The sequence below is a fragment of the Dromaius novaehollandiae genome, chromosome 2, assembly GCF_036370855.1.
Source record: "Dromaius novaehollandiae isolate bDroNov1 chromosome 2, bDroNov1.hap1, whole genome shotgun sequence".
NCBI classification, from domain to species: domain Eukaryota; kingdom Metazoa; phylum Chordata; class Aves; order Casuariiformes; family Dromaiidae; genus Dromaius; species Dromaius novaehollandiae.
This window is the reverse complement of record NC_088099.1, coordinates 165429473-165451677: the sequence shown is the minus strand read 5'-3', so window position 1 is coordinate 165451677 and position 22205 is coordinate 165429473. Positions and strand designations below refer to the sequence as shown.

The 22205-nt window shown below is 44.4% G+C and overlaps 2 protein-coding genes across 5 annotated transcripts in view; one reads left to right on the top strand and one right to left on the bottom strand.

The window, feature by feature from the left end:
- SLC45A4 (solute carrier family 45 member 4) overlaps positions 1 to 16741 on the top strand; it is a 90191-nt gene extending 73450 nt beyond the window's left edge. For 2 of the 3 annotated variants that reach the window (XM_064507922.1, XM_026113636.2), the window contains exons 3-8: positions 1797 to 1985; positions 5004 to 5183; positions 6868 to 7943; positions 8056 to 8155; positions 9209 to 9420; positions 10241 to 16741. In XM_064507922.1, coding sequence (XP_064363992.1) covers positions 1797 to 1985; positions 5004 to 5183; positions 6868 to 7943; positions 8056 to 8155; positions 9209 to 9420; positions 10241 to 10603 — 2120 coding nt within the window. In that variant the 3' untranslated portion in view covers positions 10604 to 16741. The remainder of the gene's footprint in view (positions 1 to 1796; positions 1986 to 5003; positions 5184 to 6867; positions 7944 to 8055; positions 8156 to 9208; positions 9421 to 10240) is intronic. The other variant, XM_064507923.1, reaches the window with a different exon arrangement.
- Positions 16742 to 19795: 3054 nt separating this feature from the next.
- Positions 19796 to 22205, bottom strand: part of DENND3 (DENN domain containing 3) — a 41312-nt gene continuing 38902 nt past the window's right edge. For both annotated transcript variants that reach the window (XM_026113685.2, XM_026113686.2), the window contains exon 23: positions 19796 to 21401. In XM_026113685.2, the coding sequence (XP_025969470.2) occupies positions 21201 to 21401 (201 nt within the window). In that variant the 3' untranslated portion in view covers positions 19796 to 21200. The remainder of the gene's footprint in view (positions 21402 to 22205) is intronic.

Below are 22205 nucleotides of genomic sequence, written 5' to 3'. Positions count from 1 at the left end.
CTGTTAGTAAAACAGTGCTCGTAAGAGAGCTGGCTGGTGCAACCGCAGGTCGGGATCTGGAGGAGCTGTACTAACACCCATGGCTTCCTGACCATGATCTCTAATCCTAAAGCATTCCCCAAAATCCCGGCGTGCCCTGCTGAGTACGTCTCACCAAAACTTTTGTGTCGCTGGCTAGTTGCTAAAGCATCACCAACCAGTCGGTAAAGCTAAGCGAGAGCTTGCAGGTAGCGCTTTGAGCCGTGATGTGAACAAGGTGTCATAGCATGTCTGGGCAAACACAGGCCTCTCCTGCAGACCTAAAACCTAAGGCAAAAGGAGACGATGGTGGGGTGGTAGGTGCTGATGTGGGGTTTTGGCCTCAGGTACAGGCCTTCAGCTGTCTGTAGCAGGGGAAGACTGCTAAGCCGTGATGCTTCCCCATTCAGGACGCTCATGGTCCGAAAAGCACATGTTTTGGCAAAGTTCAGAAAAGGCAAGTCTCTTCTGATAACTCCACACTCATGAAGGTGGCTGTTGTTAGCTTATTAAGTCAGCAAAAGTTGATTCAAATCATTCAGCGAGGAATGTCTCAGAGGGCTGAAGGAAGAGCACAAGGCACAGGTTGATCTCACCAGCAAAGGTCGACTGCTACTCACAAACACAATACGTGGTTTTGAATAATAAATGTTTTTCCTTTATAGGGGTAAAGACACCGAGATTTTCAGTCTCGGCATTAGCTGAACTAAGCAACAGGCTGTTTTGTTCTTAATGATTCACTCAGAAGCATGTCAGAAAGGTTACCTGGCTTGTGCCGATAAACCGAGGAGACGGATCGCACATGATCCGAGTGTAGCACCTCTTCTGAGCCACTCTGCCATCTGCAGGCCAGTGTTTTCCATGCTAGAGAGGTGTAGAGCAGAGCTTTTTTTATTTATTTCCTCCCTCCCTTGCAGCTTTCCGTTTCCAAACTTTATCCTTTGCGACAGATTTTTTCCCCAGGTAAATACTACATGATAAATCTACGGTTCTGTCCTCTGCTGCAGAGGTAAGCAACTCTCCTTAGCTGCTCTCCAAAGGTTAACTATTAATTGCTTTTTCTTTTATTGCCCGTTGCTCCATTTTATCATAAGTAAGCATTTTTGCTTGTAAATCGAATGTTTCATATGATAGTCAAATTCTGTCACATTCCCAGTCCATTAAATCTTTAATAATTCTTTATGGGGTTGATCTTAGATGTGCGATACTATTATAATGTCAAACTCATGTTGAATCTTAAAAGGATTGTGCAGAAGGGGATACATCAGTATACTACAACCAGATAGCTTTCCAAGCATCTCCAAGGCTGCCTTGTTCTTTTTATATGTCCACAAATAAATAGAGGATGCAACAGTGCTGTTGGGCTCCTACCCACCAGACCTGGACATCTGCCCACCCTCCCTACCCCACCATCGCCAAAAAAAACCTCAGCACACACAGCAAAGTTCAACAAAAGTGTGATTTCTCAGGCAGTTGTAGCTAATTTAGACTAGTTATGTGACTGTTAGATCTCTCACTTTTTTTATTTCAATAGCTGTCATATATCTATTGTTACCTTCTTATTGCTGGAGTATTTGAAAGATATGCGAACAGTGTGTTCCTTTGTTAGCAGTTCCTTTATCATTGATAAGAAATCTAATGGAGTTATGAATTTGGGAGGGAGTTTACTATAGGTAAACTACTGCTCAGTTTTCAAAAGTGTAAGAAAATGTCGTGTATAAAGTAAAAAGCTTTGTGTGTACCACGTAACCTTTAAATCATTTTTGTCTCTGTTTTAGGTCTTCCTGAACAATACTACAGCCTCACTTGGTTCCTTAGCCCTATCCTGGGCTTGATCTTCACTCCGCTTATAGGTTCGGCTAGTGACCGCTGCACACTGAGCTGGGGCCGCCGGCGGCCTTTTATTCTTGCTCTCAGCATTGGTGTCCTCTTTGGAGTTGCACTTTTCCTTAATGGCTCTGTTATAGGTAAATAACGAGGAAATCACCCACATATCTCTCTAGCGAACGTTATCTGATTTAAGTTTTTTATGTTAGAAGCAAAGATAATGATGTGCAGTTGATTAACTTCCGTTCAAAGGCATTAGAAATCTCTGCATCACTGCATTTGAGCTGTCCATCTTAAATGTTTTCATTCTTACTTGAAAATTACAGCGCAGGACTAAGTGTTGTGCAATCGTAGCTGTAACTGTTAATACAGAGTCATTAATACAATGGTTGCCAGCATAATGTTTGCAGTTGCTGAGATGAATTTGGTCGATCCTTGACATGGGAAAATTGTAGCAACCTGTTCACAGGGAAATGTTTCCTGTTGTGATCCATTTTCCCTTTAATGCATATCTGGCAACACATCCTGTTTCCAGCATTATTTCAAAAATTATCTTTTCACTTTTTCTTGTTCTTTTCTTAGACCTGGTATTGAAAAAGTCCAGAACACGGTTAATATTTGTTTATCAAAAACTATGTGGGAAAATAATTTTTCCTGAGCCTCCATCAAAGCTGGTAAAAATAGTTTCCCTTGAACATAGTTTACTACAGAACTTAATCTACAATCTAAGACTCTTTGTAAATTTAGCTAGGAGAGGTGACAGCAAGTACATTTGGGGAAATGTTTACATCATGGTTGGTCTGATGCAAATGAAAGGAACTTAGCACCTAATAATATCCTCTTGGCTCTCTCTTTAGGGTTAGACGCAGCTCTATTGTGAATAAGTTTTACTAATTCAGGGAAATGAGTGGAACATTACCTTGGCTCAGCACATTAGCTTTTCAAAGCCAGATTGAGATGCCATATGATAGCTTTTAATTTTCCGCAAATTGTAGTGGACAAACTGTTCCAATTAATGACATTTAGCTTGTGCTTTTTGAACTTAGCCAAGCAGTAAGTATGAATGGTTTGAAATTGGTATCGTATGGTATCATTTGTACTCTGTTGTTGTTGTCTCTGCTCCAAGACGTGTCCCTCATCCAGCAGATGTATGCAAAATGTTAGATTGCAGCCCTCGTACAAGATTTTACTTGATAGTAAGCTCTTACTTCCACACATTCGTACAGGTCTGCAGTCATTGATACTGGCAACCAAAGCTAATACAGAGCTTATATTTTTAGTTGAAAGTGTCTCACCTTCTAATAAGTTAGCACAAAATACTGTCTTCAGTTTTCCTAATTCTTTGTTACAGAGTAAGTGCAATTTATTGCATTGCTCTCTAGAAAACCTACTCTTTTCAGATAGTGCAGCACTACTTTTGTCCAATGAAATGTCTTTAAAAGACAGAGGTGGTCGCAGGGCACTGAGAAAGTGAGCTGCCTTTAGGCTTCCATTCCTGGGATGTGGCTGCAGTAGGTTTGAAAGAACCCTGTCCTCTTCCAAGAGAGCTTGGGATGAACTCAGGTGAGAGCTGTTGGTCTTCTATAGACCTATTTCCATACTAGAAGATGCAGATTTGCCACTAAGGTTCAGTTCACATCATCAGGTATTAGACATCTGATCTAGCATTTAGAGCAAAAGCACAGTATGTTAAAGCAATCTTAGGCTCTCTTTAACTGAACTCTGCTAAATGGTGGCTTGTGCCACTTTTCAGGGAAAAAAACACTGCTTGGCAGACTCTCACAAAGGGGGCTGTCTAGAGGTTTCCAGAAAAAGGCCTCATTTGTTTCCTTCTAGATGGACCCTGTATTCTTTTTCGTCGTATGCCTTCTTCCCATTGTACGTTCACACTTTCCTATCCTTAGTCGCCAGCTACTTGCACTCCTAATTTCAGCCTGGGACTTGAGGAGATGCAGCAAAACTGAGATGATGGTTGTATGATACCCTTTTATGATACCCTTTTTCATAACCTGGCCTCTGGCAATAGGAGTCTTGGGGAGTGCAACAAGGAGCACAAGAGTGTGCTACAACAGTGCTATTGAAAGGTTTCTCCAGCCCCAGGATTAATACCAGCATGTCCAAAGAGTCCAGTTGCGTGTAGATCTTGTCTAACTGTTGTTGTTCTCTCCACTGTATGCGCTGTTCAGGTTTTCTACAGATCTAAAGCACTGACACTGTAGATGTTTTCAGCTGTACAGTTCAGCCTAGCGTGAAACACTAAAACTTTTTCAGCATTCAGAAGACTTGGTATAAACGAATGCTGAATATGCAGGAATCGTAGCACTTGAGGTTTAGATGATTTTTAGTGGCTTACTCAGTTCGTCTCTTTCCATAATCATTTCATCCATTATGTTAATGGTTTGAACGGTATTGTGCATGCGTAGCATCTAAATCTCTCTGATTCAAGAAATTCATGCTTTTGCAAATGCTTTGTTTTACGAAAATTCTCCAGCTAAATACTAATGCTGCTTTTCTGCTCTGTAGACAAAAAGTACTTCATCCCTTGCTATCAACAGAAGCTGGACTGATGCTTTATGCGATGACCTTTAAATACCTTCATGTCGTTTCATCTTTGAAAGTTTTGTTTACAAAAGTGATCTGGAAAATTGAAAGTTTAAGAAAAGCAGATAGAGAGTTTAGGGGGATAAACTCTGCTTTATCCTGTTGTACTGCAGTCCATTTCACATTAGGCACCATGTGAAATGTCAGGAATGCTGCCAGCAGCAATTACCTTTGTAACTCCTAGATGCAATACATAATTTTGCTTTTGGATGCTCTCCTCCCTCGCCATGGCTGTCTTTTATAAAAACAGTCTTCAACATTTGGAGAAAAATACATGTGAGGAAAGTGAAATACAGCCAATGCTTTCAAAGGCTTAAGAGGTGCTTTAAAAATAACATTTTGAAAAATAAACATCAGTCTTACAATAGCAAAAACATATCTTCTGTCCCAGACCCTCCATGAAGCTCTGCCAAAGAACTGAAATTGCCATTTTATTCCATAAAGGAATATTTCCAGTAAGTGTGTTGGCCACCTTTCTCTTAAGGAGATTATCCTTGCTTTGAGTAGTGTTCCCTTTTTGACTGGAATGCTCAGACTCCTCTTCTGTTTTTCCTCAGGTCTGGCTATCGGCGATGTCCCGGACAAGCAGCCCATTGGTATCGTTCTCACGGTGCTTGGTGTCGTGGTGTTGGATTTTTGCGCTGATGCAACGGAAGGGCCGATTCGGGCCTATTTATTGGATGTGGTGGACAGTGAAGAGCAAGATATGGCCCTTAACATCCATGCCTTTTCAGCTGGTATGTAGTTAATCGATGTGTCTTCTGCAGCTGTCACATCTTCCTGATGACCCAGTTGTGACTGAATTGATTTTCCCTGAACTCACTTCTCATTTTTTTTCATCCTTTGTCACTGCTGCTGTCTTACTAATATTGGAGCTCGTAATGCTCTCTAGGAGAGCATATCTGTAAGGACCATTGACTATAGCATAGTAAAAAGTACTCGTAAAATAAAAATATAATATAAAGGGTAAGTACAAATATCAAGAACCTTGTGAATAAAGTAACACAAGATGATGGTTAGCATTATAAACTTTTTAAAGCACTTGGTTAAAATTAGGGCTTTTCAGCATTTGGTACTCTGTAGCCAGAGTGGGATAGTCTCTACCATGAAGTTTAGGCTCAATAGACAAGACTGACTGAACAGTAGCAAACTGGGGAAAAGTTTATTGCTATTTCTGTTAATCTTGATTTCTTGATATCAATGGAGTGGGAAATAGCAGCGTAACCTAAAACACGATTTATCTTAGTACATCTGAAGGTAGGTTTAAGTTCCTTTTCCCCTGTGCCACAAGTATTAAAAATGGACGTTTCCATACTTGTTAATGAGCCTCGTAAACATACATATATATATAGCCCTGTGTGAGAACAGGGCAGTAACCTACAGACCTGACTAGTGGAGAGATTCGCTATTGCACCGTTCATCAGCTGTACGTTCCCATTCAAAGACATAAATCTGGAGAAATATCCTTTAAACACTTAAGGTCCTACCTTTGTTTTCCACTCCTTCCCCAAACGCACACCCTTGAGGCATTTCATCTTTTTTGCTCTGAAACAACTGCATTTTTCAGTCCATATGTGCCATAACCCATTCCCCTCTTGAGGCTAAGGGAGCAGCAGTCTATCTGCTGGTGGGTCCCTTCTTCTGCTCCTCCTGTTGACTGGCAACCCTCTCTCTTAACCAGTCTCCCATGACACCAGCACAAGTTTAGGTTGCTGCCTTTGCTTCCTCTGTTGTTCATCCCTTCTCAATACAACTCTAAGGTGTGGAGTTTCAGGTCCTTGCAGTAGCAACCCCAATAATCAGCAAGATGCTCCTGTGCAAAGCTATGTTTATTTAATGTTCTGTGGTTTTTTAGACACATGAAAACCTCAGGGGCCTCACATATTAGTCATGCAGCTCTCAGATTGTTCCTGAAAAGGCTTTGTTTCACAAAGAAGGCACATTACCAAAAAAAAAAAGGACTAATCCTGCGTGCGTGATCTTGGAGTTTATCTTAAACTGTAAACCGCCAAAGAAAGAGACTTCCATTTTAATTTGATTGAGGTTGTCTGATTTAAGAAACTCCCTTTTCTTTTTTTCACTTTGTTATTGGCAGTCCAAAAGCTATGTCCTGCTTGAACTATTTCTGAATTTAACCTGGGTAATCCAAGAGTCGTATGAATACCACAATTTAGAGTCAGCAGTGGTGTTCCCAGAATTGCTTAGCCTCCAGTCAGAAGATAGTACTTGTTACAAAAAGAGGGATTTTTTAACAGTGAAAGAGGGAACATGCATATTCAACGTTTTGATAGTTCATTTTTTTAGAACATCTGAGTTAAGTGGTAGTGGAAAAGAGACTTGTCTGTCAGATTGAATCTGGGTTTTTTAGCATTTTGGGGCTGTTGTCTGTTATTTGACAAAACTCCTTTATCTCTTCCACAGGTCTTGGAGGAGCAATCGGTTACATGTTAGGAGGGCTGGACTGGACACAGACCTTCTTGGGTAGTATTTTTAAATCTCAAGAGCAAGTCCTTTTCTTCTTTGCAGCCATCATTTTCTCTGTCTCCGTTGCCCTCCACCTTTTTAGCATTGAAGAAGAGCAATATAACCCTCAGCAGGACAGGATTGATGACGAAGGAGACACACTTTCTAGCGTGAAATTCAGCGGTAGTCTCCCCCCTCTGAATCGACTGAATGTAATTAGTGAGGAAGATCCGTATGGAGCCTCTATGTTTCACGACGAGGTTCAGTCAGAGCATGATCTCAGCATGGAGTTCGTCGAGGTGAACATTGTAAGAAGTAAGAGTGACTCAGTTCTGCACATGCCTGATGCTACACTGGAAATTGAATCAGAGCTGCTTTTTCTGCATGACATCGAACCCTCAATTTTTCAGGATGCTTCATATCCAAATACTCCCCACAACACCAGCCAAGAGATCATGAAGTCCAAACTCAACCGCCTGTCTGCTTTCCTCAGGGACAATGAGAAGGAGGAGGAGATGTTGCTTGATAATCACTTAAATGAAGATAAAGTCCCAAATGCAAATGGCTCCCTACCAAAAGAGTTCCTCAACGGACACGCTAGAATCGGCATGAAGCAATCTAGCACTTCAAATTCCATGCGAAGGCGAAGGCACATGTTCTACCGTCAGCCATCCTACACCTTCTCGTACTATGGCAAAATAGGCTCTCACCGCTATCGTTTTCGTCGGGCCAATGCCATCGTCTTGATAAAGTCTTCGCGCAGCATGAACGATATCTACGACATGCAGAAGCGGCAGCGACAGAAGTACAGACACAGGAATCAGAGTGGCACAACAAATTCAAGTGGAGACACAGAGAGCGAAGAGGGGGAAACTGAAACCACTGTCCGACTCTTGTGGTTGTCAATGTTAAAGATGCCAAAGGAGCTGCTGAGGCTGTGCGTTTGTCACCTCTTAACTTGGTTTTCAATCATTGCTGAAGCTGTGTTCTATACAGATTTCATGGGCCAGGTCATCTTTAAAGGTGATCCAAAGGTGAGAGAACAGAGTTGTGTTACCATTGAAAGACCCGCTTATAGTTCCTCATTTCCGAGATGTGCTGATTAAAAGCAAATGACTTTGCTTTCGGTTTTGGGTTTGTTTGCAGGCCCCTTCTAATTCAACTGAGTTGCATGCCTATAATGCTGGAGTTCAGATGGGTTGCTGGGGACTGGTAATTTATGCTGCTACTGCTGCCGTTTGTTCAGGTAAGAGAGTACACAACAAGACATTGGAGTGAACATCATAAACGTATTGCAAAATAAATTATTTTACATAAATATATTGTTTTGCTTCAGTTCGCATCCATCTCCATGTTTGGAGCGATGGATACTTTGCAAAAGCATTTCACATGGTCGTGATGGGAGAGCTGCCTCTAAGAAGCAGTATAAAATAAAACCCTTCAAATACAGAGGTGGACATATGAAAAGGTCTGTTGAGTGGCATAAAGTACAAAATCATACCTAGTAATACTGAGTGGCATTTAGATAGTCATCAGTAAACTAGAACTATGCTTGATCAAAACAAAAAAAATCAAGCTTATGTAAGAGAGTTTCTAAAAGCAAAATTATATATTTCTGAGACAAGAAGCTTGAAGTCTGTTTCTTGCTTTCTAATAACAGCTAAAGCAACCATGGACCTTAGCAGTAACATTTAGGCTTGGAATATGGACTCTAAAATTCAGAGCTTTTGGCGCTCTTGAATTCTGCCTTTTGCAGCACATGTGCAAGCATGTTTCCACAGATCAGCATCGTGGGGACTGCCTCTTTGGTGAATCTTTTCAAATCAAAAGTCCGGACAGACAGCTTGTTTCTAAACACAAACCAAAATGTGGTTATAAAATTGAATTATCTAATCATCTCAATTGACAAATGTGTTTTCATTAGAAACGGAATCTGCTCTGCGGTCAGAGCTTAGAGCATATCTGCACTGTTAAATTAGTAAATAGGTAGTGTTAATTAACACACTCCAGCTGAGTGGACCAGGATACGTTTGAGCCTTGAAGCACCAAGTTCTGCTCCAAATTCTGCCACAACGTTGTGGTGTGGCTCTAGGCAAGTCTCTGAACTCACGTCTGTTCCCCTGTCCCTGGAGTGGCGATACGTCCTACCCCAGCGAGGACTGAGCTATGCCGCTGAGACGTGCCGAACGCGCAGAGCACGTCTGAGTCCTAAACAGCGTATCGAGCTGTCACAGTCACGTCACACCATAAAACATCACTGAGTAAACTGATACTTACGTTTTGTTCTCAATCCCTGCAGCACTGTTGCAGAAATACTTGGACAACTATGACCTTAGTATAAAAGTCATCTACATCCTGGGCACGCTGGGTTTTTCTCTTGGCACTGCAGTGATGGCTATGTTCCCCAACGTGTACGTCACCATGATAATGATCAGCACCATGGGAATAGTCTCCATGAGTATCTCCTACTGCCCCTACGCGCTTTTGGGACAATATCATGATATCAAGCAGGTACGTGAAATATTTTGATTGAGGCAGAGCATTCACGTTTCTCTGAAGATCAAAGTGTCAAAATGGATTTGGTACATTTAGTTATTTGAGATACCTGCTTTGTTGGGACATGTGCCAAGAACAGATTTAGTGCTTGACAGTAAACAGCAAGAGCCACTACTTAATCAGACAGAACTGGCATGAAGCTGGCTCAGTGGGGTCGTCATTGCTTTACCCTCTGCTGAGGTGTAAAAGGATTTGAATGCATGTGAAATAGTTACTGAAATATTTCCTATATGCATGGTTGTTGCTCCTGTTTTGTACAAGTGTTATGTAAGCATTAGTGAGGTGCTTAGCAGTTTTGTAGATACAGAGGTGAGTCTAGAAATGCAGCTACGGGTTTTGCAAGTTGTAAGGCAAACTGATTCTCCTGGAAATGAGGACAACTTTACTTTCCAGTTTTTAGCACTGTTACGTCTCAGTTACAAATTCGTCAGGGATGACTTATGTTAACGTGTTTCTGCATGGGGATTGGGAGGGAGATTCCTTTCTAAGATCACAGGAGCAGTTTCCACCCATGATTTCACTGAAATGTTTTACAAAACCTAATTTTGGGGACAAGTTCAAGTTAGGAGTGCCTCAGTAAATACCTTTCTCTTGGTGTAAATAAGGGGACTGTTGAAAAGGAGGCTGTTGCTCTGGACACATATAGCCTGCATGATGCACAAGGATGGCATAAAGGCAACCGCATGGCTGAGAAATTTTGGGAAGGTACTAGTCTTCAAATATCTGATGTCATCCTTCATTTTGTCTTCTAACATGTATTTCTTGTCTTTTTCAGTATATTCACCATAGCCCTGGGAACTCAAAGCGAGGATTTGGCATAGATTGTGCTATTCTGTCATGTCAGGTTTACATCTCCCAGATCCTCGTGGCCTCTGCGCTTGGTGGCGTGGTGGATGCAGTTGGCACGGTCAGAGTCATTCCCATGGTGGCTTCGGTGGGATCCTTCCTGGGTTTTTTGACAGCAACGTTCTTGGTGATTTACCCCGAAGTCAACGAAGAGCCAAAGGAAGAACAGAAAGGACTCGGCCCTCCGGAGACCGCCGAGAGCAACAGCACCAACGCCGAGAAGCCAACCGTTCTGAAGCTCACGCGCAAAGCAGCCGCTGCGCCGGGGCTGGAGAGCGAGTCTGCCGTGTGAGGCCGTCGCTTGTCCTTTACACACATTCCAGGGAGTGCAGGTGCCGGATCAGGAACCCTTTTTTCTCCAACAGGACAAATTAGGATCTTCAGTACTTGTAGCAAAAATTGCAGAAAATTGCAGGCAGTTTCGTGCAAAAATGTAAATGAAATTCTGTAGTCCCTAATATAGGTTTGAACAGGTAGCTATGATGCTAATTGCTTTCTCTACAGCTTAGAAATGTCATTTCTGAACACTTTTTTATTGAAGAATACATTTAGATTTCAAATAAGTTCTATTAATCTGCATGAGACTCACAGTGTATACAATTAGCAGTTAGAAAAATTAAGTTTTCAGCTGTTTTTAAACTAACTGAAAATGGAAGCTATCTTGACCTATAGTCTCTTGCTATTTTTGTCTGAAACATTTCAGATTTCACTAGTACAGCACCTGAATCAAATGCTTAGACATCTTGATCAATCTTTTTCGTAAGCACGATGATATTGGTCTGAAAGCTACAGTTCTTTAATTTTAGACTTCATATTTTTGCTGGTGCAATTGCTACAGAAAAGTTTTATTTGCAATCAGTTTCAAGACAAAACAAAAGCAATTACTGCGGTTTCTAAGAAACTGCTGTGAATCCTTTTAGTCTTACTGTTCAACAGCTGCTCCCGAGTCTGCTGCTTGTCAGGAATGGATAGCCCTGGGTGCATGCCGTGAACCGTAGACGGACGTAGCAGCAGCTGGGAAGGTGATCAGCACTCGCAGGTATTTCTAACACGTGCTGAATTTTGTGAATGTCATTGGAACACGCTGTGACAATTTTTAGCTGGGAGTTTTTGCGTGCCGGTGAACTTTGGGGTTTTCTCGGCGTTTAAAGCCGATCGCCTCTGGATGAAGCTGTTGCAGAGAAGGGCGTCTCTGGGGCCGGCTTCACGGAGCGGGGTGTGAGGAGTCTCTGTAGTGGGGAGAGGAAGTTGATGATTAATTGCACTTTTTATGGTCCTTTTACCTCCCGGCTGGGAATGCAGCAGCCAAGGTAAAGGCGCAGTGTCAGTACAACAAGGTAAACTGAAGGCCTACCTCTGTAACTTCATGGCATTTTCTGGTTGCATAAAAATCTGTGTCAGAAACAGTTTTCAGGCCTTAAAATTCAATCCACTAGCACGTGTTGTTGTTCCAGTCCCTGCGTTGGAGGGATTGTAGGCTGGAGCTCTCCTGAGCTGCTCAACCAATTTCGTCAGCTCAACCTCCGTACCCCCTTCCCTGGTTCAGGACGTAGCTGCCATGCAAAGACATTTTCTGTGAAGAGCTTAAAAAGAGCGATGCTAATCTGATTTAAAATATTATTGGGATCACTAGCAGTGCCCCAATCCACGGGTAGACAAAGCTCAGAAATCCAGCAGCCGGTTACGGCAACTTGAGAAACCGAACTTCCAGTTGTTGTCTAAGAAGTGTTTGTGATGCTATTTACTCATTTTTGCATGGACTTACCGGCTGCACTCGATCCATGTGCTAAACAGACAAATCACAGCTCGTTGCAAGATTTCTGCTGCCTCAAACTTCTTATACTACAGTACTTTAAGATGCATGTGTAAATCATGCTGCAATATATTCATTCAAAAGGAAAATATATATTTCAAAATGAAAAGCAGTTTTTAATAAATTACTTGAATTGTCAATGTATTTAAGAAATATGTATGTTTTGGTATGTTTGAAGTTAACGCGCAGTCTTGGCCGACGTCATTGATGAGTTCCTGGTGGCATGCGTGTGTTTCGAAGCTGAAGGCTTTCGGTCAGTGCTAAAGTCCTATGCTATGGAGGGTGGCGATGTTGTTTTTAGGCTGGTGAAATTTCAGAGCACTAAAGTACATGTCTCACAGGACTTTGGTTTTTTTTTTCCTAGTGTCTCAAGAAAGTCGTTTTTCTTTAAGGTGAATATTTTTTATTTAGAACACATACTGTGAATTGTGTTCAGACAGGGGAATAGTACTACTGAAGCATATAAGACCTTATTGAAGAAATCAGTTGTGAGAAATACTTTAACTGAACTTCTGCAGTGAATTTTATCATCTCAGTTACATTTAATATATTCTGGTGATATTCATATATAACAGAAATGAGTGTTGTATTTCACCCTATAACTGGCATTCTTGTAAAATATAAACCAAGTTAGACATTTTAAAGTGGCTTTAATATTTTATTTTTAAACCTTTTTTGGAGGATTCTGCTTTTGGTTGAACGAACACTGTTGAGTATCCCTGATTTTAATCTCTGCTTCTTGAAAGATTCTGCTACGGCGTGAAAATCTGCGATTTCTGGTCAGCGCCAGCCTTGCCCTTTTCCCCACCACCGATGACTTGGGTTGATCATGAATGTAGTTTTGAACTCACGTTACTCCATATAGCAGCTTCGTAAGCCAAAATACCTTTCGCGGCACAACCAAGCGATCCACGGTCTAGCTTTGGAGAGGGACGAGGAGCTGAAGCTCCCTCTTGTGACCCATCCAGCAGAGGGAAGGCAAAACTGCTTGAGGGGGGTGAGACCACACGCATTCATTTAGCTTTCTCCATCGTGGGAAGGGACAAGGAGGGAGAACCGTTTCCAACCTGGAGGACTTCACTCAGAGGCAGGGCAGGTCCCACTTCGTCCTCGCCAGCGTTTTGCTGAGCCTGGTTTCTAAGGACGGGCTGTTCAGATCCATATGTGGGGCTGTTTATGGGGCTGTTTGATTACCGTTTATAACGCATAAACACAGACGCTGCTTTGTAGCAGGAAGTTGTATTTCACTCCCCTGTAAAGCCGAAGGAAATAATTATCCATTGTAACCGCTCCAAAGTGTTTGTAGTAGCGCCAGGAGAATTAACGTTGGGTAGCCCCTGCCAAAGGAGCTGCTCCTGCGCCGTGGCCAGCCTGCAAAAGCGCAGCTCTTACTGCACGGGCACTCGCCAGCGACCGTTTCTGAGATTCATCATGCTAATGCTATTTTTTCCGTTGAATTTGAGAGGTTTTTCTTTCTAGCCCCATCACTTCTCAGGTAGGGTGGGCATTCCCATAATTCTACGTTGTCCCTCACCTTATCTTTTGATGCAGAAAGTTTCTCTTCTCTTCTCTTCTCTTCTCTTCTCTTCTCTTCTCTTCTCTTCTCTTCTCTTCTCTTCTCTTCTCTTCTCTTCTCTTCTCTTCTCTTCTCTTCTCTTCTCTCAACTAAAAGGCAAAGTATTAGATTTTATGTCTTCTTGCAGAAGTGGAGGGGAGAGAGAGTTGAGGGGGCTGTTTTTCCTTCTGGGGATGATAAGGACAGTCTTAGGTTTGCTGATTTCATCCCATGTGCTCCATCTCTTGGCGTCTTCCCTGCAGCAGGTTTAAGGTTTGGCCGTTTGCTTCTGCGTTGCTCTATTCTGTAAACGATTTCCCAGACGCTGCTGCAGTCTTTTCAGTGACGCGTAGCACCTCCGATGTTGGGCACCGTTAGCGCTCAGATCTGCGAGTGTTTAATGAGAACTTGGTAGTGGGTAAGCTGCATGTCTAGAGGTATTTTGCGTTAAAGCCGAGAAGCTCAAACGTAACCGTGTTGGAGGGTGTAGCGTGGATTTTGCACCGCCGGGTTGTCGTAGAGGCTGGTCGGATCTGAACTGTGTGTGGATGGCGATCGTGGATTACAGAAGCGATGATTTCTGAGGGCTGTTTCCCTTCCTGCTGGTTAGCCGACCTTCCTAGGGTTTTATCGCCTGAGCAGCCTTTCAATAGCGTGAATCGGGCCGTTAGCTAGTGCTGGTGGTACCAGAGCTCCAGGCAGATGTGGGTGGTTCAGCATCAGGAGGGAAGAAGCTGGTGCATCCACCAGAAGTTAGTGCTCTTTGAAACACCTCGTGTCCCTTTCCCCTTCCGTGCAGAGCCTTTTTTGAAGTACGGCATGTTCCCCGCTCAGAGGGCTGAGGAGAGGCGGCTGTGAACGTGGCCTCCTGGTCTCCTTGGAGGCACCGATGCCGGCCATGGAGCCAGGGATGAAACGGGCCGCGAGCTGCTGGTGGAGCCAGCGTGGAAGCGGGGCTCGGCCTCCCTCATTCCCCTCCCATCCCATTTAATTCCCGTGCGGCAATGGCAACGATTTAGTTGCCAGATCCCTCCTCCAAAGCCTCCTTTTGCCCCACCGAAACCCATCCCCGGCCACTCGCCCTCGGCATGTGGGGAGCCCGGCCATGGGCCGACGTCTGCTGTGGTCCAGGGGAGGACATCCACAGCCACCAGCAGCCTTGGTTGCCTCCGTTTGCGGCTCTGCGGGTTAAGGTCGCGCTTGCAAACACAAGGTGGAGAAAGTTGAATTTTAGCAGTGGTGGACCGCATCCGGTGCCCGGGCGGGCAGCAAGGCAGAGCAGGAGAACAGCAGTGCGGCTCCGTGGTCCAAGTTAGTTTTGGTGGCCATTCAAGTTTGCAATCACTTCCATTTTTGCAGAGACATGTCCCTGGGATGCGCCACGCTCCGTGGTCCCGCATCTGCGACGACTTGATCACTGCTCTAAATACGTACCCTGTTTAAGTGACTTAAGTGAAATCCTGCATGGTATTCGGAGCACGTGTAGCAGCTTCGGCATCTGAAGTATCTATCGTGAAAGAGAAGTTGGTTTTATTTGCAGCTGGTTTTTGTCCTCGTTTTCTTTTAAAAGGCCAAATAAATATAACAAACACCAAATGTTGCACAGAAATGGTATTAATGACTGTGTATAAGAAATACCAAATTTTATTTTTCTTTGCAGAAACTCTATGGTTACAGATAGTCCTCTAGCTGTTATTCTTCCTTAAACTACAAAGCTGAAAGTTTGTAAAAGTTGCATTGAAAATGGTCATTTTTTTAAAAAGTTGAGCTACCCAAAGTTTGCTGCCTCTCATGTTGCATCCGGAACGAGCGATTTGCAAAGGCAAGCCGCGAAAGCTCAAATTCAGATGATAGTTTAGTTTCGAGGATCAGCAGTTTGAACAGTCAGGAAACTGCATTTGGTGTGAACGGGCGGACTCGGGCGCCTCTGCCTAACGTGGCACTCACAGATGACATCAGTCTGTCGGGGCAGCCGGGTCTGCTCATCAGGATGTTCAGGTTTTCCTGTCATTTAAATTCAGATCCTATCCTGTAAAACGGATGGGAATTTCTGTCCCTCTCTGTTTCCGCAACCCAAATAGCCGTGCTGGCGGCCAGCCTGTTGTTCAACCTCGCCTTCCCGGGCCCGCGCGGAGAAGCGTGAGCGGGGCCAGCTCGAAGCCGACTCGTTTGATGTAGACGTTGCAGCGGTTTAGCCACAAGCCGGTTTCCACCCACCTATGGCACCAAACTAGGATTAAAAGTTATTTGATGCCTTTTTTGACCTGCAAAAATTTAAGAGAAAACCCAATGCATTGGTTCAATTTGACGCTTTTTTTCTGGACGTTGGAAGCTGTGGATAGAGCTGTAGGAGTGTAGCCTCGCTTAACTAGTCGTTAGCCTTATTTAGTCTGCACCTATTCAATACTCAGTGATAGCCAAATTGTAGCTAATAGCCCCAAAGCTAGAAAGCCTTCCCCCTCCACAAATTGGCAGTTCCCAATTTATTTTTCCTTTTTCTCTGATGTAACATGAACGCTAAGCCCTTTCGGTAGCCAAATGACCAGCTTATTTTAAATGCCTCGTATTAATAGAAAGCTGCATATAGGCATCTCATAGCGGAAAAAAAAAAAAGAGAATATTTAGTTCCTTTGTGAACTGGCCATATGACAACTACTTTTTTATCAACTTATTAAGTTGGGGCACTATAATAGCTCTTGCTGAGTTTAGCAATGTTTATAAGCATGTGTTAAACACATAATGTTAAGTTTTATGAGGAAAAAGGGATAAAGAAAAGTAATGTCACAGATGAATGTTTGAGTGAGTAGATGGCATAATGTATGTATGTTTTTTATTTCTACACTGTTGAGCTTATTTTCTGTTTTAAAGTAAAAAAAAAAATTGTTGCATGAGAACTGTTTTATTGTGTTCCGCACTTTCTGTTCTTTTTGTATAATCTTGATTTTTTTTTCCATTTATGCATAGAAAAACAAAATCGATTTAGAAATATTCTGCTCCACGTTACGTTGTGTTCCGATCCGTTGTTCTGAAGTTCGATCTTAATAAACATTTCGGTAAGAGTTTGTGGGTCGTGTCGCCGTGGTGTTTTGTACGACACTCGGGCAGGGGCTCGTGCCTCTGCCGAGGACGCGGGCGCTGGGTGCTGAGAGACCGGCAGGGTCGCGCTGCTGCCAAGCCTTAACTAGCGCTTATGAAGATGCTGCCTCCAAATATGAGCGTGATCACAGATGAGACTAAGTAGAGAAGATGCCGCTGGGCGCTTCGATTGTCAGTATCAACTTGGCTTTGCAGTGAGGAGATAGGGAAAAACCCAAGGGACTTCTGTACCGGGTTACAAATGCAGGGTTAAACTTGAAGCCTGAAGATCACTGTTGTCTTGCTTTAATTTCCAGCAGTTTATCTGATGTATTTGGTCTGTGGCTGCAGCTTCTGCAGGGGCTCCTTCAGAACTGGTGCCAGCAGGCCAGAGAAGCTGAGGCCGCGCAGCCCGCGGGTCCTTTTTGGCTACCTACAGCCCCAACGAGCTCTCTTCTCATTGGAGCTGCAGGTTCTGGAATAAGGGAAAACATCACAATGTGATAAATCTGACTTCCAGCCTGAGCTCTGGCTTTGCTTTTCTGCCAGCACCGAGGGGAAACCGTGGGTCCTGCCTCCCTCGGGAAGGAACCTCCGCAGATACCTGCAGCAAAGCCACGGGAGGGTACAAGACTCTCCTCCTGGCTGCGGTCTGTCCAGGCTGGAGCTCACTGAGTGCTGCCTCCTCCCACTGGTGTCCGTGTTTCTTCGTTGTCCCTCCCGGGACGAGGTGTTGGGAGGTGCCTGGGTTTGCAAGATCCGTCACCTTTGCTGCGGGTGCCTGCAACCCCCTGACGGAACCCAAAATGAAGCGGGCATGAAGCGACAGCGTTGTCCCAGGCACTGGGATCTCCGAAGTCTGCAGGTGTAGGAGAACCCCTAGAAGCGGGAGCAAGGCTGGGGTGCTTTGCCGGTGGCCCCCCTTCGGGCCTGCACAGCCGCTCGCTGGGAGCCTGGAAGGAGAAAAAGCTGAGGGAGAGGGGGAGGCCGGGGCAGCCCTCCGCTGCCGTTTCCTTTGCAGTGGCAGGTGGGATGCACCAGGAAAATGCCCTGGGGGCGAGCGGTGGGAAGCAGGAACCTCCCCGGTGCTGTCACCGCTGCCCGTGATCCTCTGGCACGGAGGGAAGGTGACTCATCCCGGCGGTAGCGGCTTGGCGGGCGCCCCAGCCCTGGCTGACGTGATGCGAAGCGGCCCGGCCCCGGGGACCGGCGGGTTGGTCCTCTCGGGGCGCCGGGCTCCGGGATTGCCGGAGCGTGCCGAGGAAGGAGCCCCTGCGTCACTCCCCGCAGCTATTGTCCGAATTCAATGCGGCCGCTATGAAATCGCTCGCAGTGGCCTTGGAGCAGCTGGGAACGCGGCGGAGAGGAGCCTGCCCTGCCACCGCCCCCACTTTCCACGCTGTCTTTTCCCACCTTTCCATGCTGGAGGGGCTGAGTGCAGCCCGCCGAAGCGCCCCAGGGCTCCCTGACCCCCAGGGATGGCTGCCGGACGCCTGCCCGGGCCCTCAGCCCCCAAAGCGGCATCAGCTCTTGGCCAAAGCCACGGGGTGGGGGCCACGGCGGTGCGCCCTGCGTCCTTGGCACTGGGGCGAGGGAGGGAGCCGGGAAGGAAAGCGGCTCTTGGGGCGATGGTGGGAACACGCAGCCCTGGTGCCAGCAGCCTTTCCTGGCACCGCGGGGCCCCGGGCTGCTGCCGAGGGCAAGCAAATAGCGTCAGCTTGGCGAAGGGGCCGGCGAAGGCAGAGCAGAGCAGCGCTGATAGCGAAAGGGGGGGGCTGCTCCAACCCACAGCAGCCCACGAAACGCGGGCTGAATCCCACCACCAGAACCCAGCTCTCTCAGCAGCTCCCACCGCTGCGGCGCGCACGGGGCTTTCTAGAGGCAAACACTGCCATCCGCCGGTGTGAAAGCTCAACAGCAAAAATAAAACCCAGAGGAGCTGACCAAAATTAACCCTGAGCTTCACTGGGCTTCCGAAAACTGGGCAATGCACCAAGCAGCTCCGGGTGGGGGCACAGCTGGACCCCTGCACCCAGATGGGCCACTCACATCTGTTTTCCTGAGCGGCCTCTTACAGCTCCAAAGGACTTGGCCACCTCTGCAGGAGGCAGTTACTTGGGGTCAAGCTGAACGGAGCCAGGTAAAGGAATCAAAACTGCTCTGGGCAAAAGCCAGAAAGACCGTCTAGCTCCATCACAGGCTGGCAGCAGGCAGCGGCCCTGCCTGGTGGCTCAATAGGATGTTTTAAAACAAATTTTGCAGACACATATATAGTTCCAAGCCACAGTGAATAATACATGCGGTAACATCTGTTTTTCTACTTGTACAGCAACCTCCAAATGTCCTCTAAACACTGCTGGCAGGGTGAGACACTCTCAGGTACAATATTAAGTAAATGAACACACCTGAACCTGCTCTTCACACCAGGCCAGACAGCCCAAGCTGCTACTCTGCTACTCCAGGCAGTTGTATGGGCAGCACCGGTACTGGGGGATTTGGGGCTGTTTTACTTATCTAGAAGGACTTCCGTTTCTCAAGATTTTGTTCAATTCAAAGAGATTACACACATTCAATGGGCAGCTGCTTGTTTTGGCACCTGCCATGTTCATGAGCTGGTTCTCAACCAGTTGAGAAGGCAAAAGCAGGTCTAAAACCCTTTGCAGGAGTGAAAATGAAGGCCAGGGCAGGCAGGCAGCAAGTTGCTGCACAGCAATTTTTGCACCAACTGAAAATGCATTAGCAGCTCATGCATGTCTCTGTGCAGAGAAACCTTTTAATTCAGTAAATAATTCATTTCACTTACCTGTAGCAGCCAGGCAGTTGCTCGGGAAGAAAATAATGAACCTGAAAGTTACAGATGAGGGGCTCAGTGGAGGACACATTAGCAGCAGAAGCTGTTGTTAGAAAGGAGAATATGAAGATAGAAAAATCCAGGCAAATCTCTCTATAGTGCATACAAAGAATGCAAGTCAATGGTACGAATCTTCATTCTTGTAATGAAGTATAACCAAAAAAAAAAAAAAAAAAAAAAAAGCACGGTATAAAGAGGCCAGAATATCAATATAGTGTTTACTAATCTTAAATTGAGAAAAACATTTCATGCAAAATTTCAATTACCATCATACAATAAACATCTTTCATGAGCACATTAAAAAGTTAGAAACATTGCATGAAGTATATTACCATTATTTTACACTTGTAGTAGGCATATACTGTTTTAGTTTATATTTGTTAACATGAGTAGCAGCCCATCTTTTCCATCTATTTACAATATTTTAAATATTTTATTCCATTTTACTAAGCACTGATACAGACAAAACTGTTCTGTTTATATGTATTGGTTTACGTATAGATAATTCTGTCACTAATGAGAAAATATATACCAGTATCTTTACAAGGTTAGTACTAACTTCAAAATTTGCAAACGCTGTCTTTAGAGAAGTAACATAGGAAACACTGATCAAAAGAAATGCCTAGACCACAATCTGGTGATTCTTATGTCAGTAATTAAGGAATAGTTCGATGGCTTCAGAGAACTTAAAAATTAAGTAGGTTCTACACTAAATAACAGTAGTTCCGCCAATTACATGAACTGTGATTGAAGGAAGGAGTGGTAGACGTTTGTCTGCATAGTAACTAAAAGATTGATTGCAAAAGCAGGTATAATTTATACTGAAATTAAATAAATTAAGTGCTTCAGATGGAAAAAAAGTTTCACAAACTGTTACAAATGCCAAGTGCAGTGCATTGTTTTTTAAAGGAAAAACAAGTTTAAAAAGTAAAACCATTAATGAGAATATCCAAGTATCCTGTCTCACTAGCAGGGAGCTTTCAGTGCTTTTAGGGAGAGCCTGTCTCTATCTACATTTTAAATAATACAGCACCATAAATACACACAGAGTAGTAATGGACAGTCTTCCCCACTAAATCTAGCTGCTAGTTTAGAAAGATACTTAGCATATACAGTAACTCCACAAATCCAACAAAGGCATTTAAAATGCTTTCAATGAACATTTCAAGCTATTATAGGCTGTAAAGACAGTATCAAATCCCAGTTTGCAGACAATCTGTGCACCGCTGAGAAAGAGCTCCAGCAGAATTACCGAGCTTATTTTCGCTGGCATTGGCTCACTCAGCGCAGCACACGTCACACAGTCTGCTCTACAACCCCGATCCTTCATAACAACATAATCAAGTTTAAAGCCAGTAATGACCCTTCTCGTTCACATTTCCATTTCATTATCAATTGTGCAGGTGCATGACAGGTGCAAGGAGAGCTTCACTTCTGTTTTTATCTCCTACAACGATGTAGTTACGAGAACAACTCAATAAATAATACACAAATAACACTGATGGGTGGTTGAAATATAGGTGGGATGCTGGACTAAACGAAGCCTGAGGTCTTCCCTTTTTCCAGCAAAGGTATCCATATTTTTAATAGCTTAACTATTCAACTTTCCAAATGGCAATCTTCCCTTCTTCCTTTCCAGAGCCGCTAAGGACATATCTGTCCTCTGCCGAGCAAAGTGCCTTTACTGTATCAGCATGACCAACCAACTCTTTCTCCACAGTCTTCTTCTCAGCACTGACCACATAGATCTTCCCTTTGATTTTGCCTTGTGATTTTCCCCTGCTACCAATCCACATCTGGGGGGAAATAAAGGAAAAAAAATTTGTTACACTTCAGTGTAGGACACAGTCCAAACAGGAGGTTTTTTTATGCCACATAGACGCAGTGAGGGCTCTCTCTTGCTAGGCTGGAAAAGGGCAATACCGAAAACTTCCTATGTATGTATTTACTGGAGTTAGTGGCTTCCCCTCTGCAGAAACCAGTTCTGAAGAGGATCTTGGGGAAGATCAGTGTCTTTCATCCCTGGTAAGATGGCAGATGCTATAATAGAGAATAAGATCACTGAGCACATGGATGAACACTTATTGGGAAAAAGGCAGCCAGGCTTCTGTAGAAGGAAAACCTGCCTCAGCGACCTGCTGGAGTTCCAGGAGGGCATCAATACCCACGTGGACAGACGGGAGCCCATGGATTTTGATTTTCCAAAAGCCCTTGACTTGTCTCTAGTTCCACAACAAAGATTCAGACAAAAAAAGCTGCCAGAGGACTGCAGGAAATGTTCTCTTATGGCCTGAAAGCTAGTTAAGGACTGCAAGCAATGGCTATGGTTTAATGGACTCTTTCCAGTATAGAAAAGAGTCAGCAGTGGGAAACCTGGGGATCATTGTAGGGGCCAGTTTTATTTAAAAGAAGTCTTCATCAATGACCTGCAGAATGATGTGTGTGCTGAACTGTCCAAGTTGGCAAATGATAATAACCTCTTTCAGGTAGTCAAATGTCATGCCAATGGTAAGGAATTCTAAAAAGGACCTCAGAAAACCAAGCGAGTGGGCAAAAATGCAGCAGACGAGCTTCACTGTAATGTAATGCAACTACAGAAA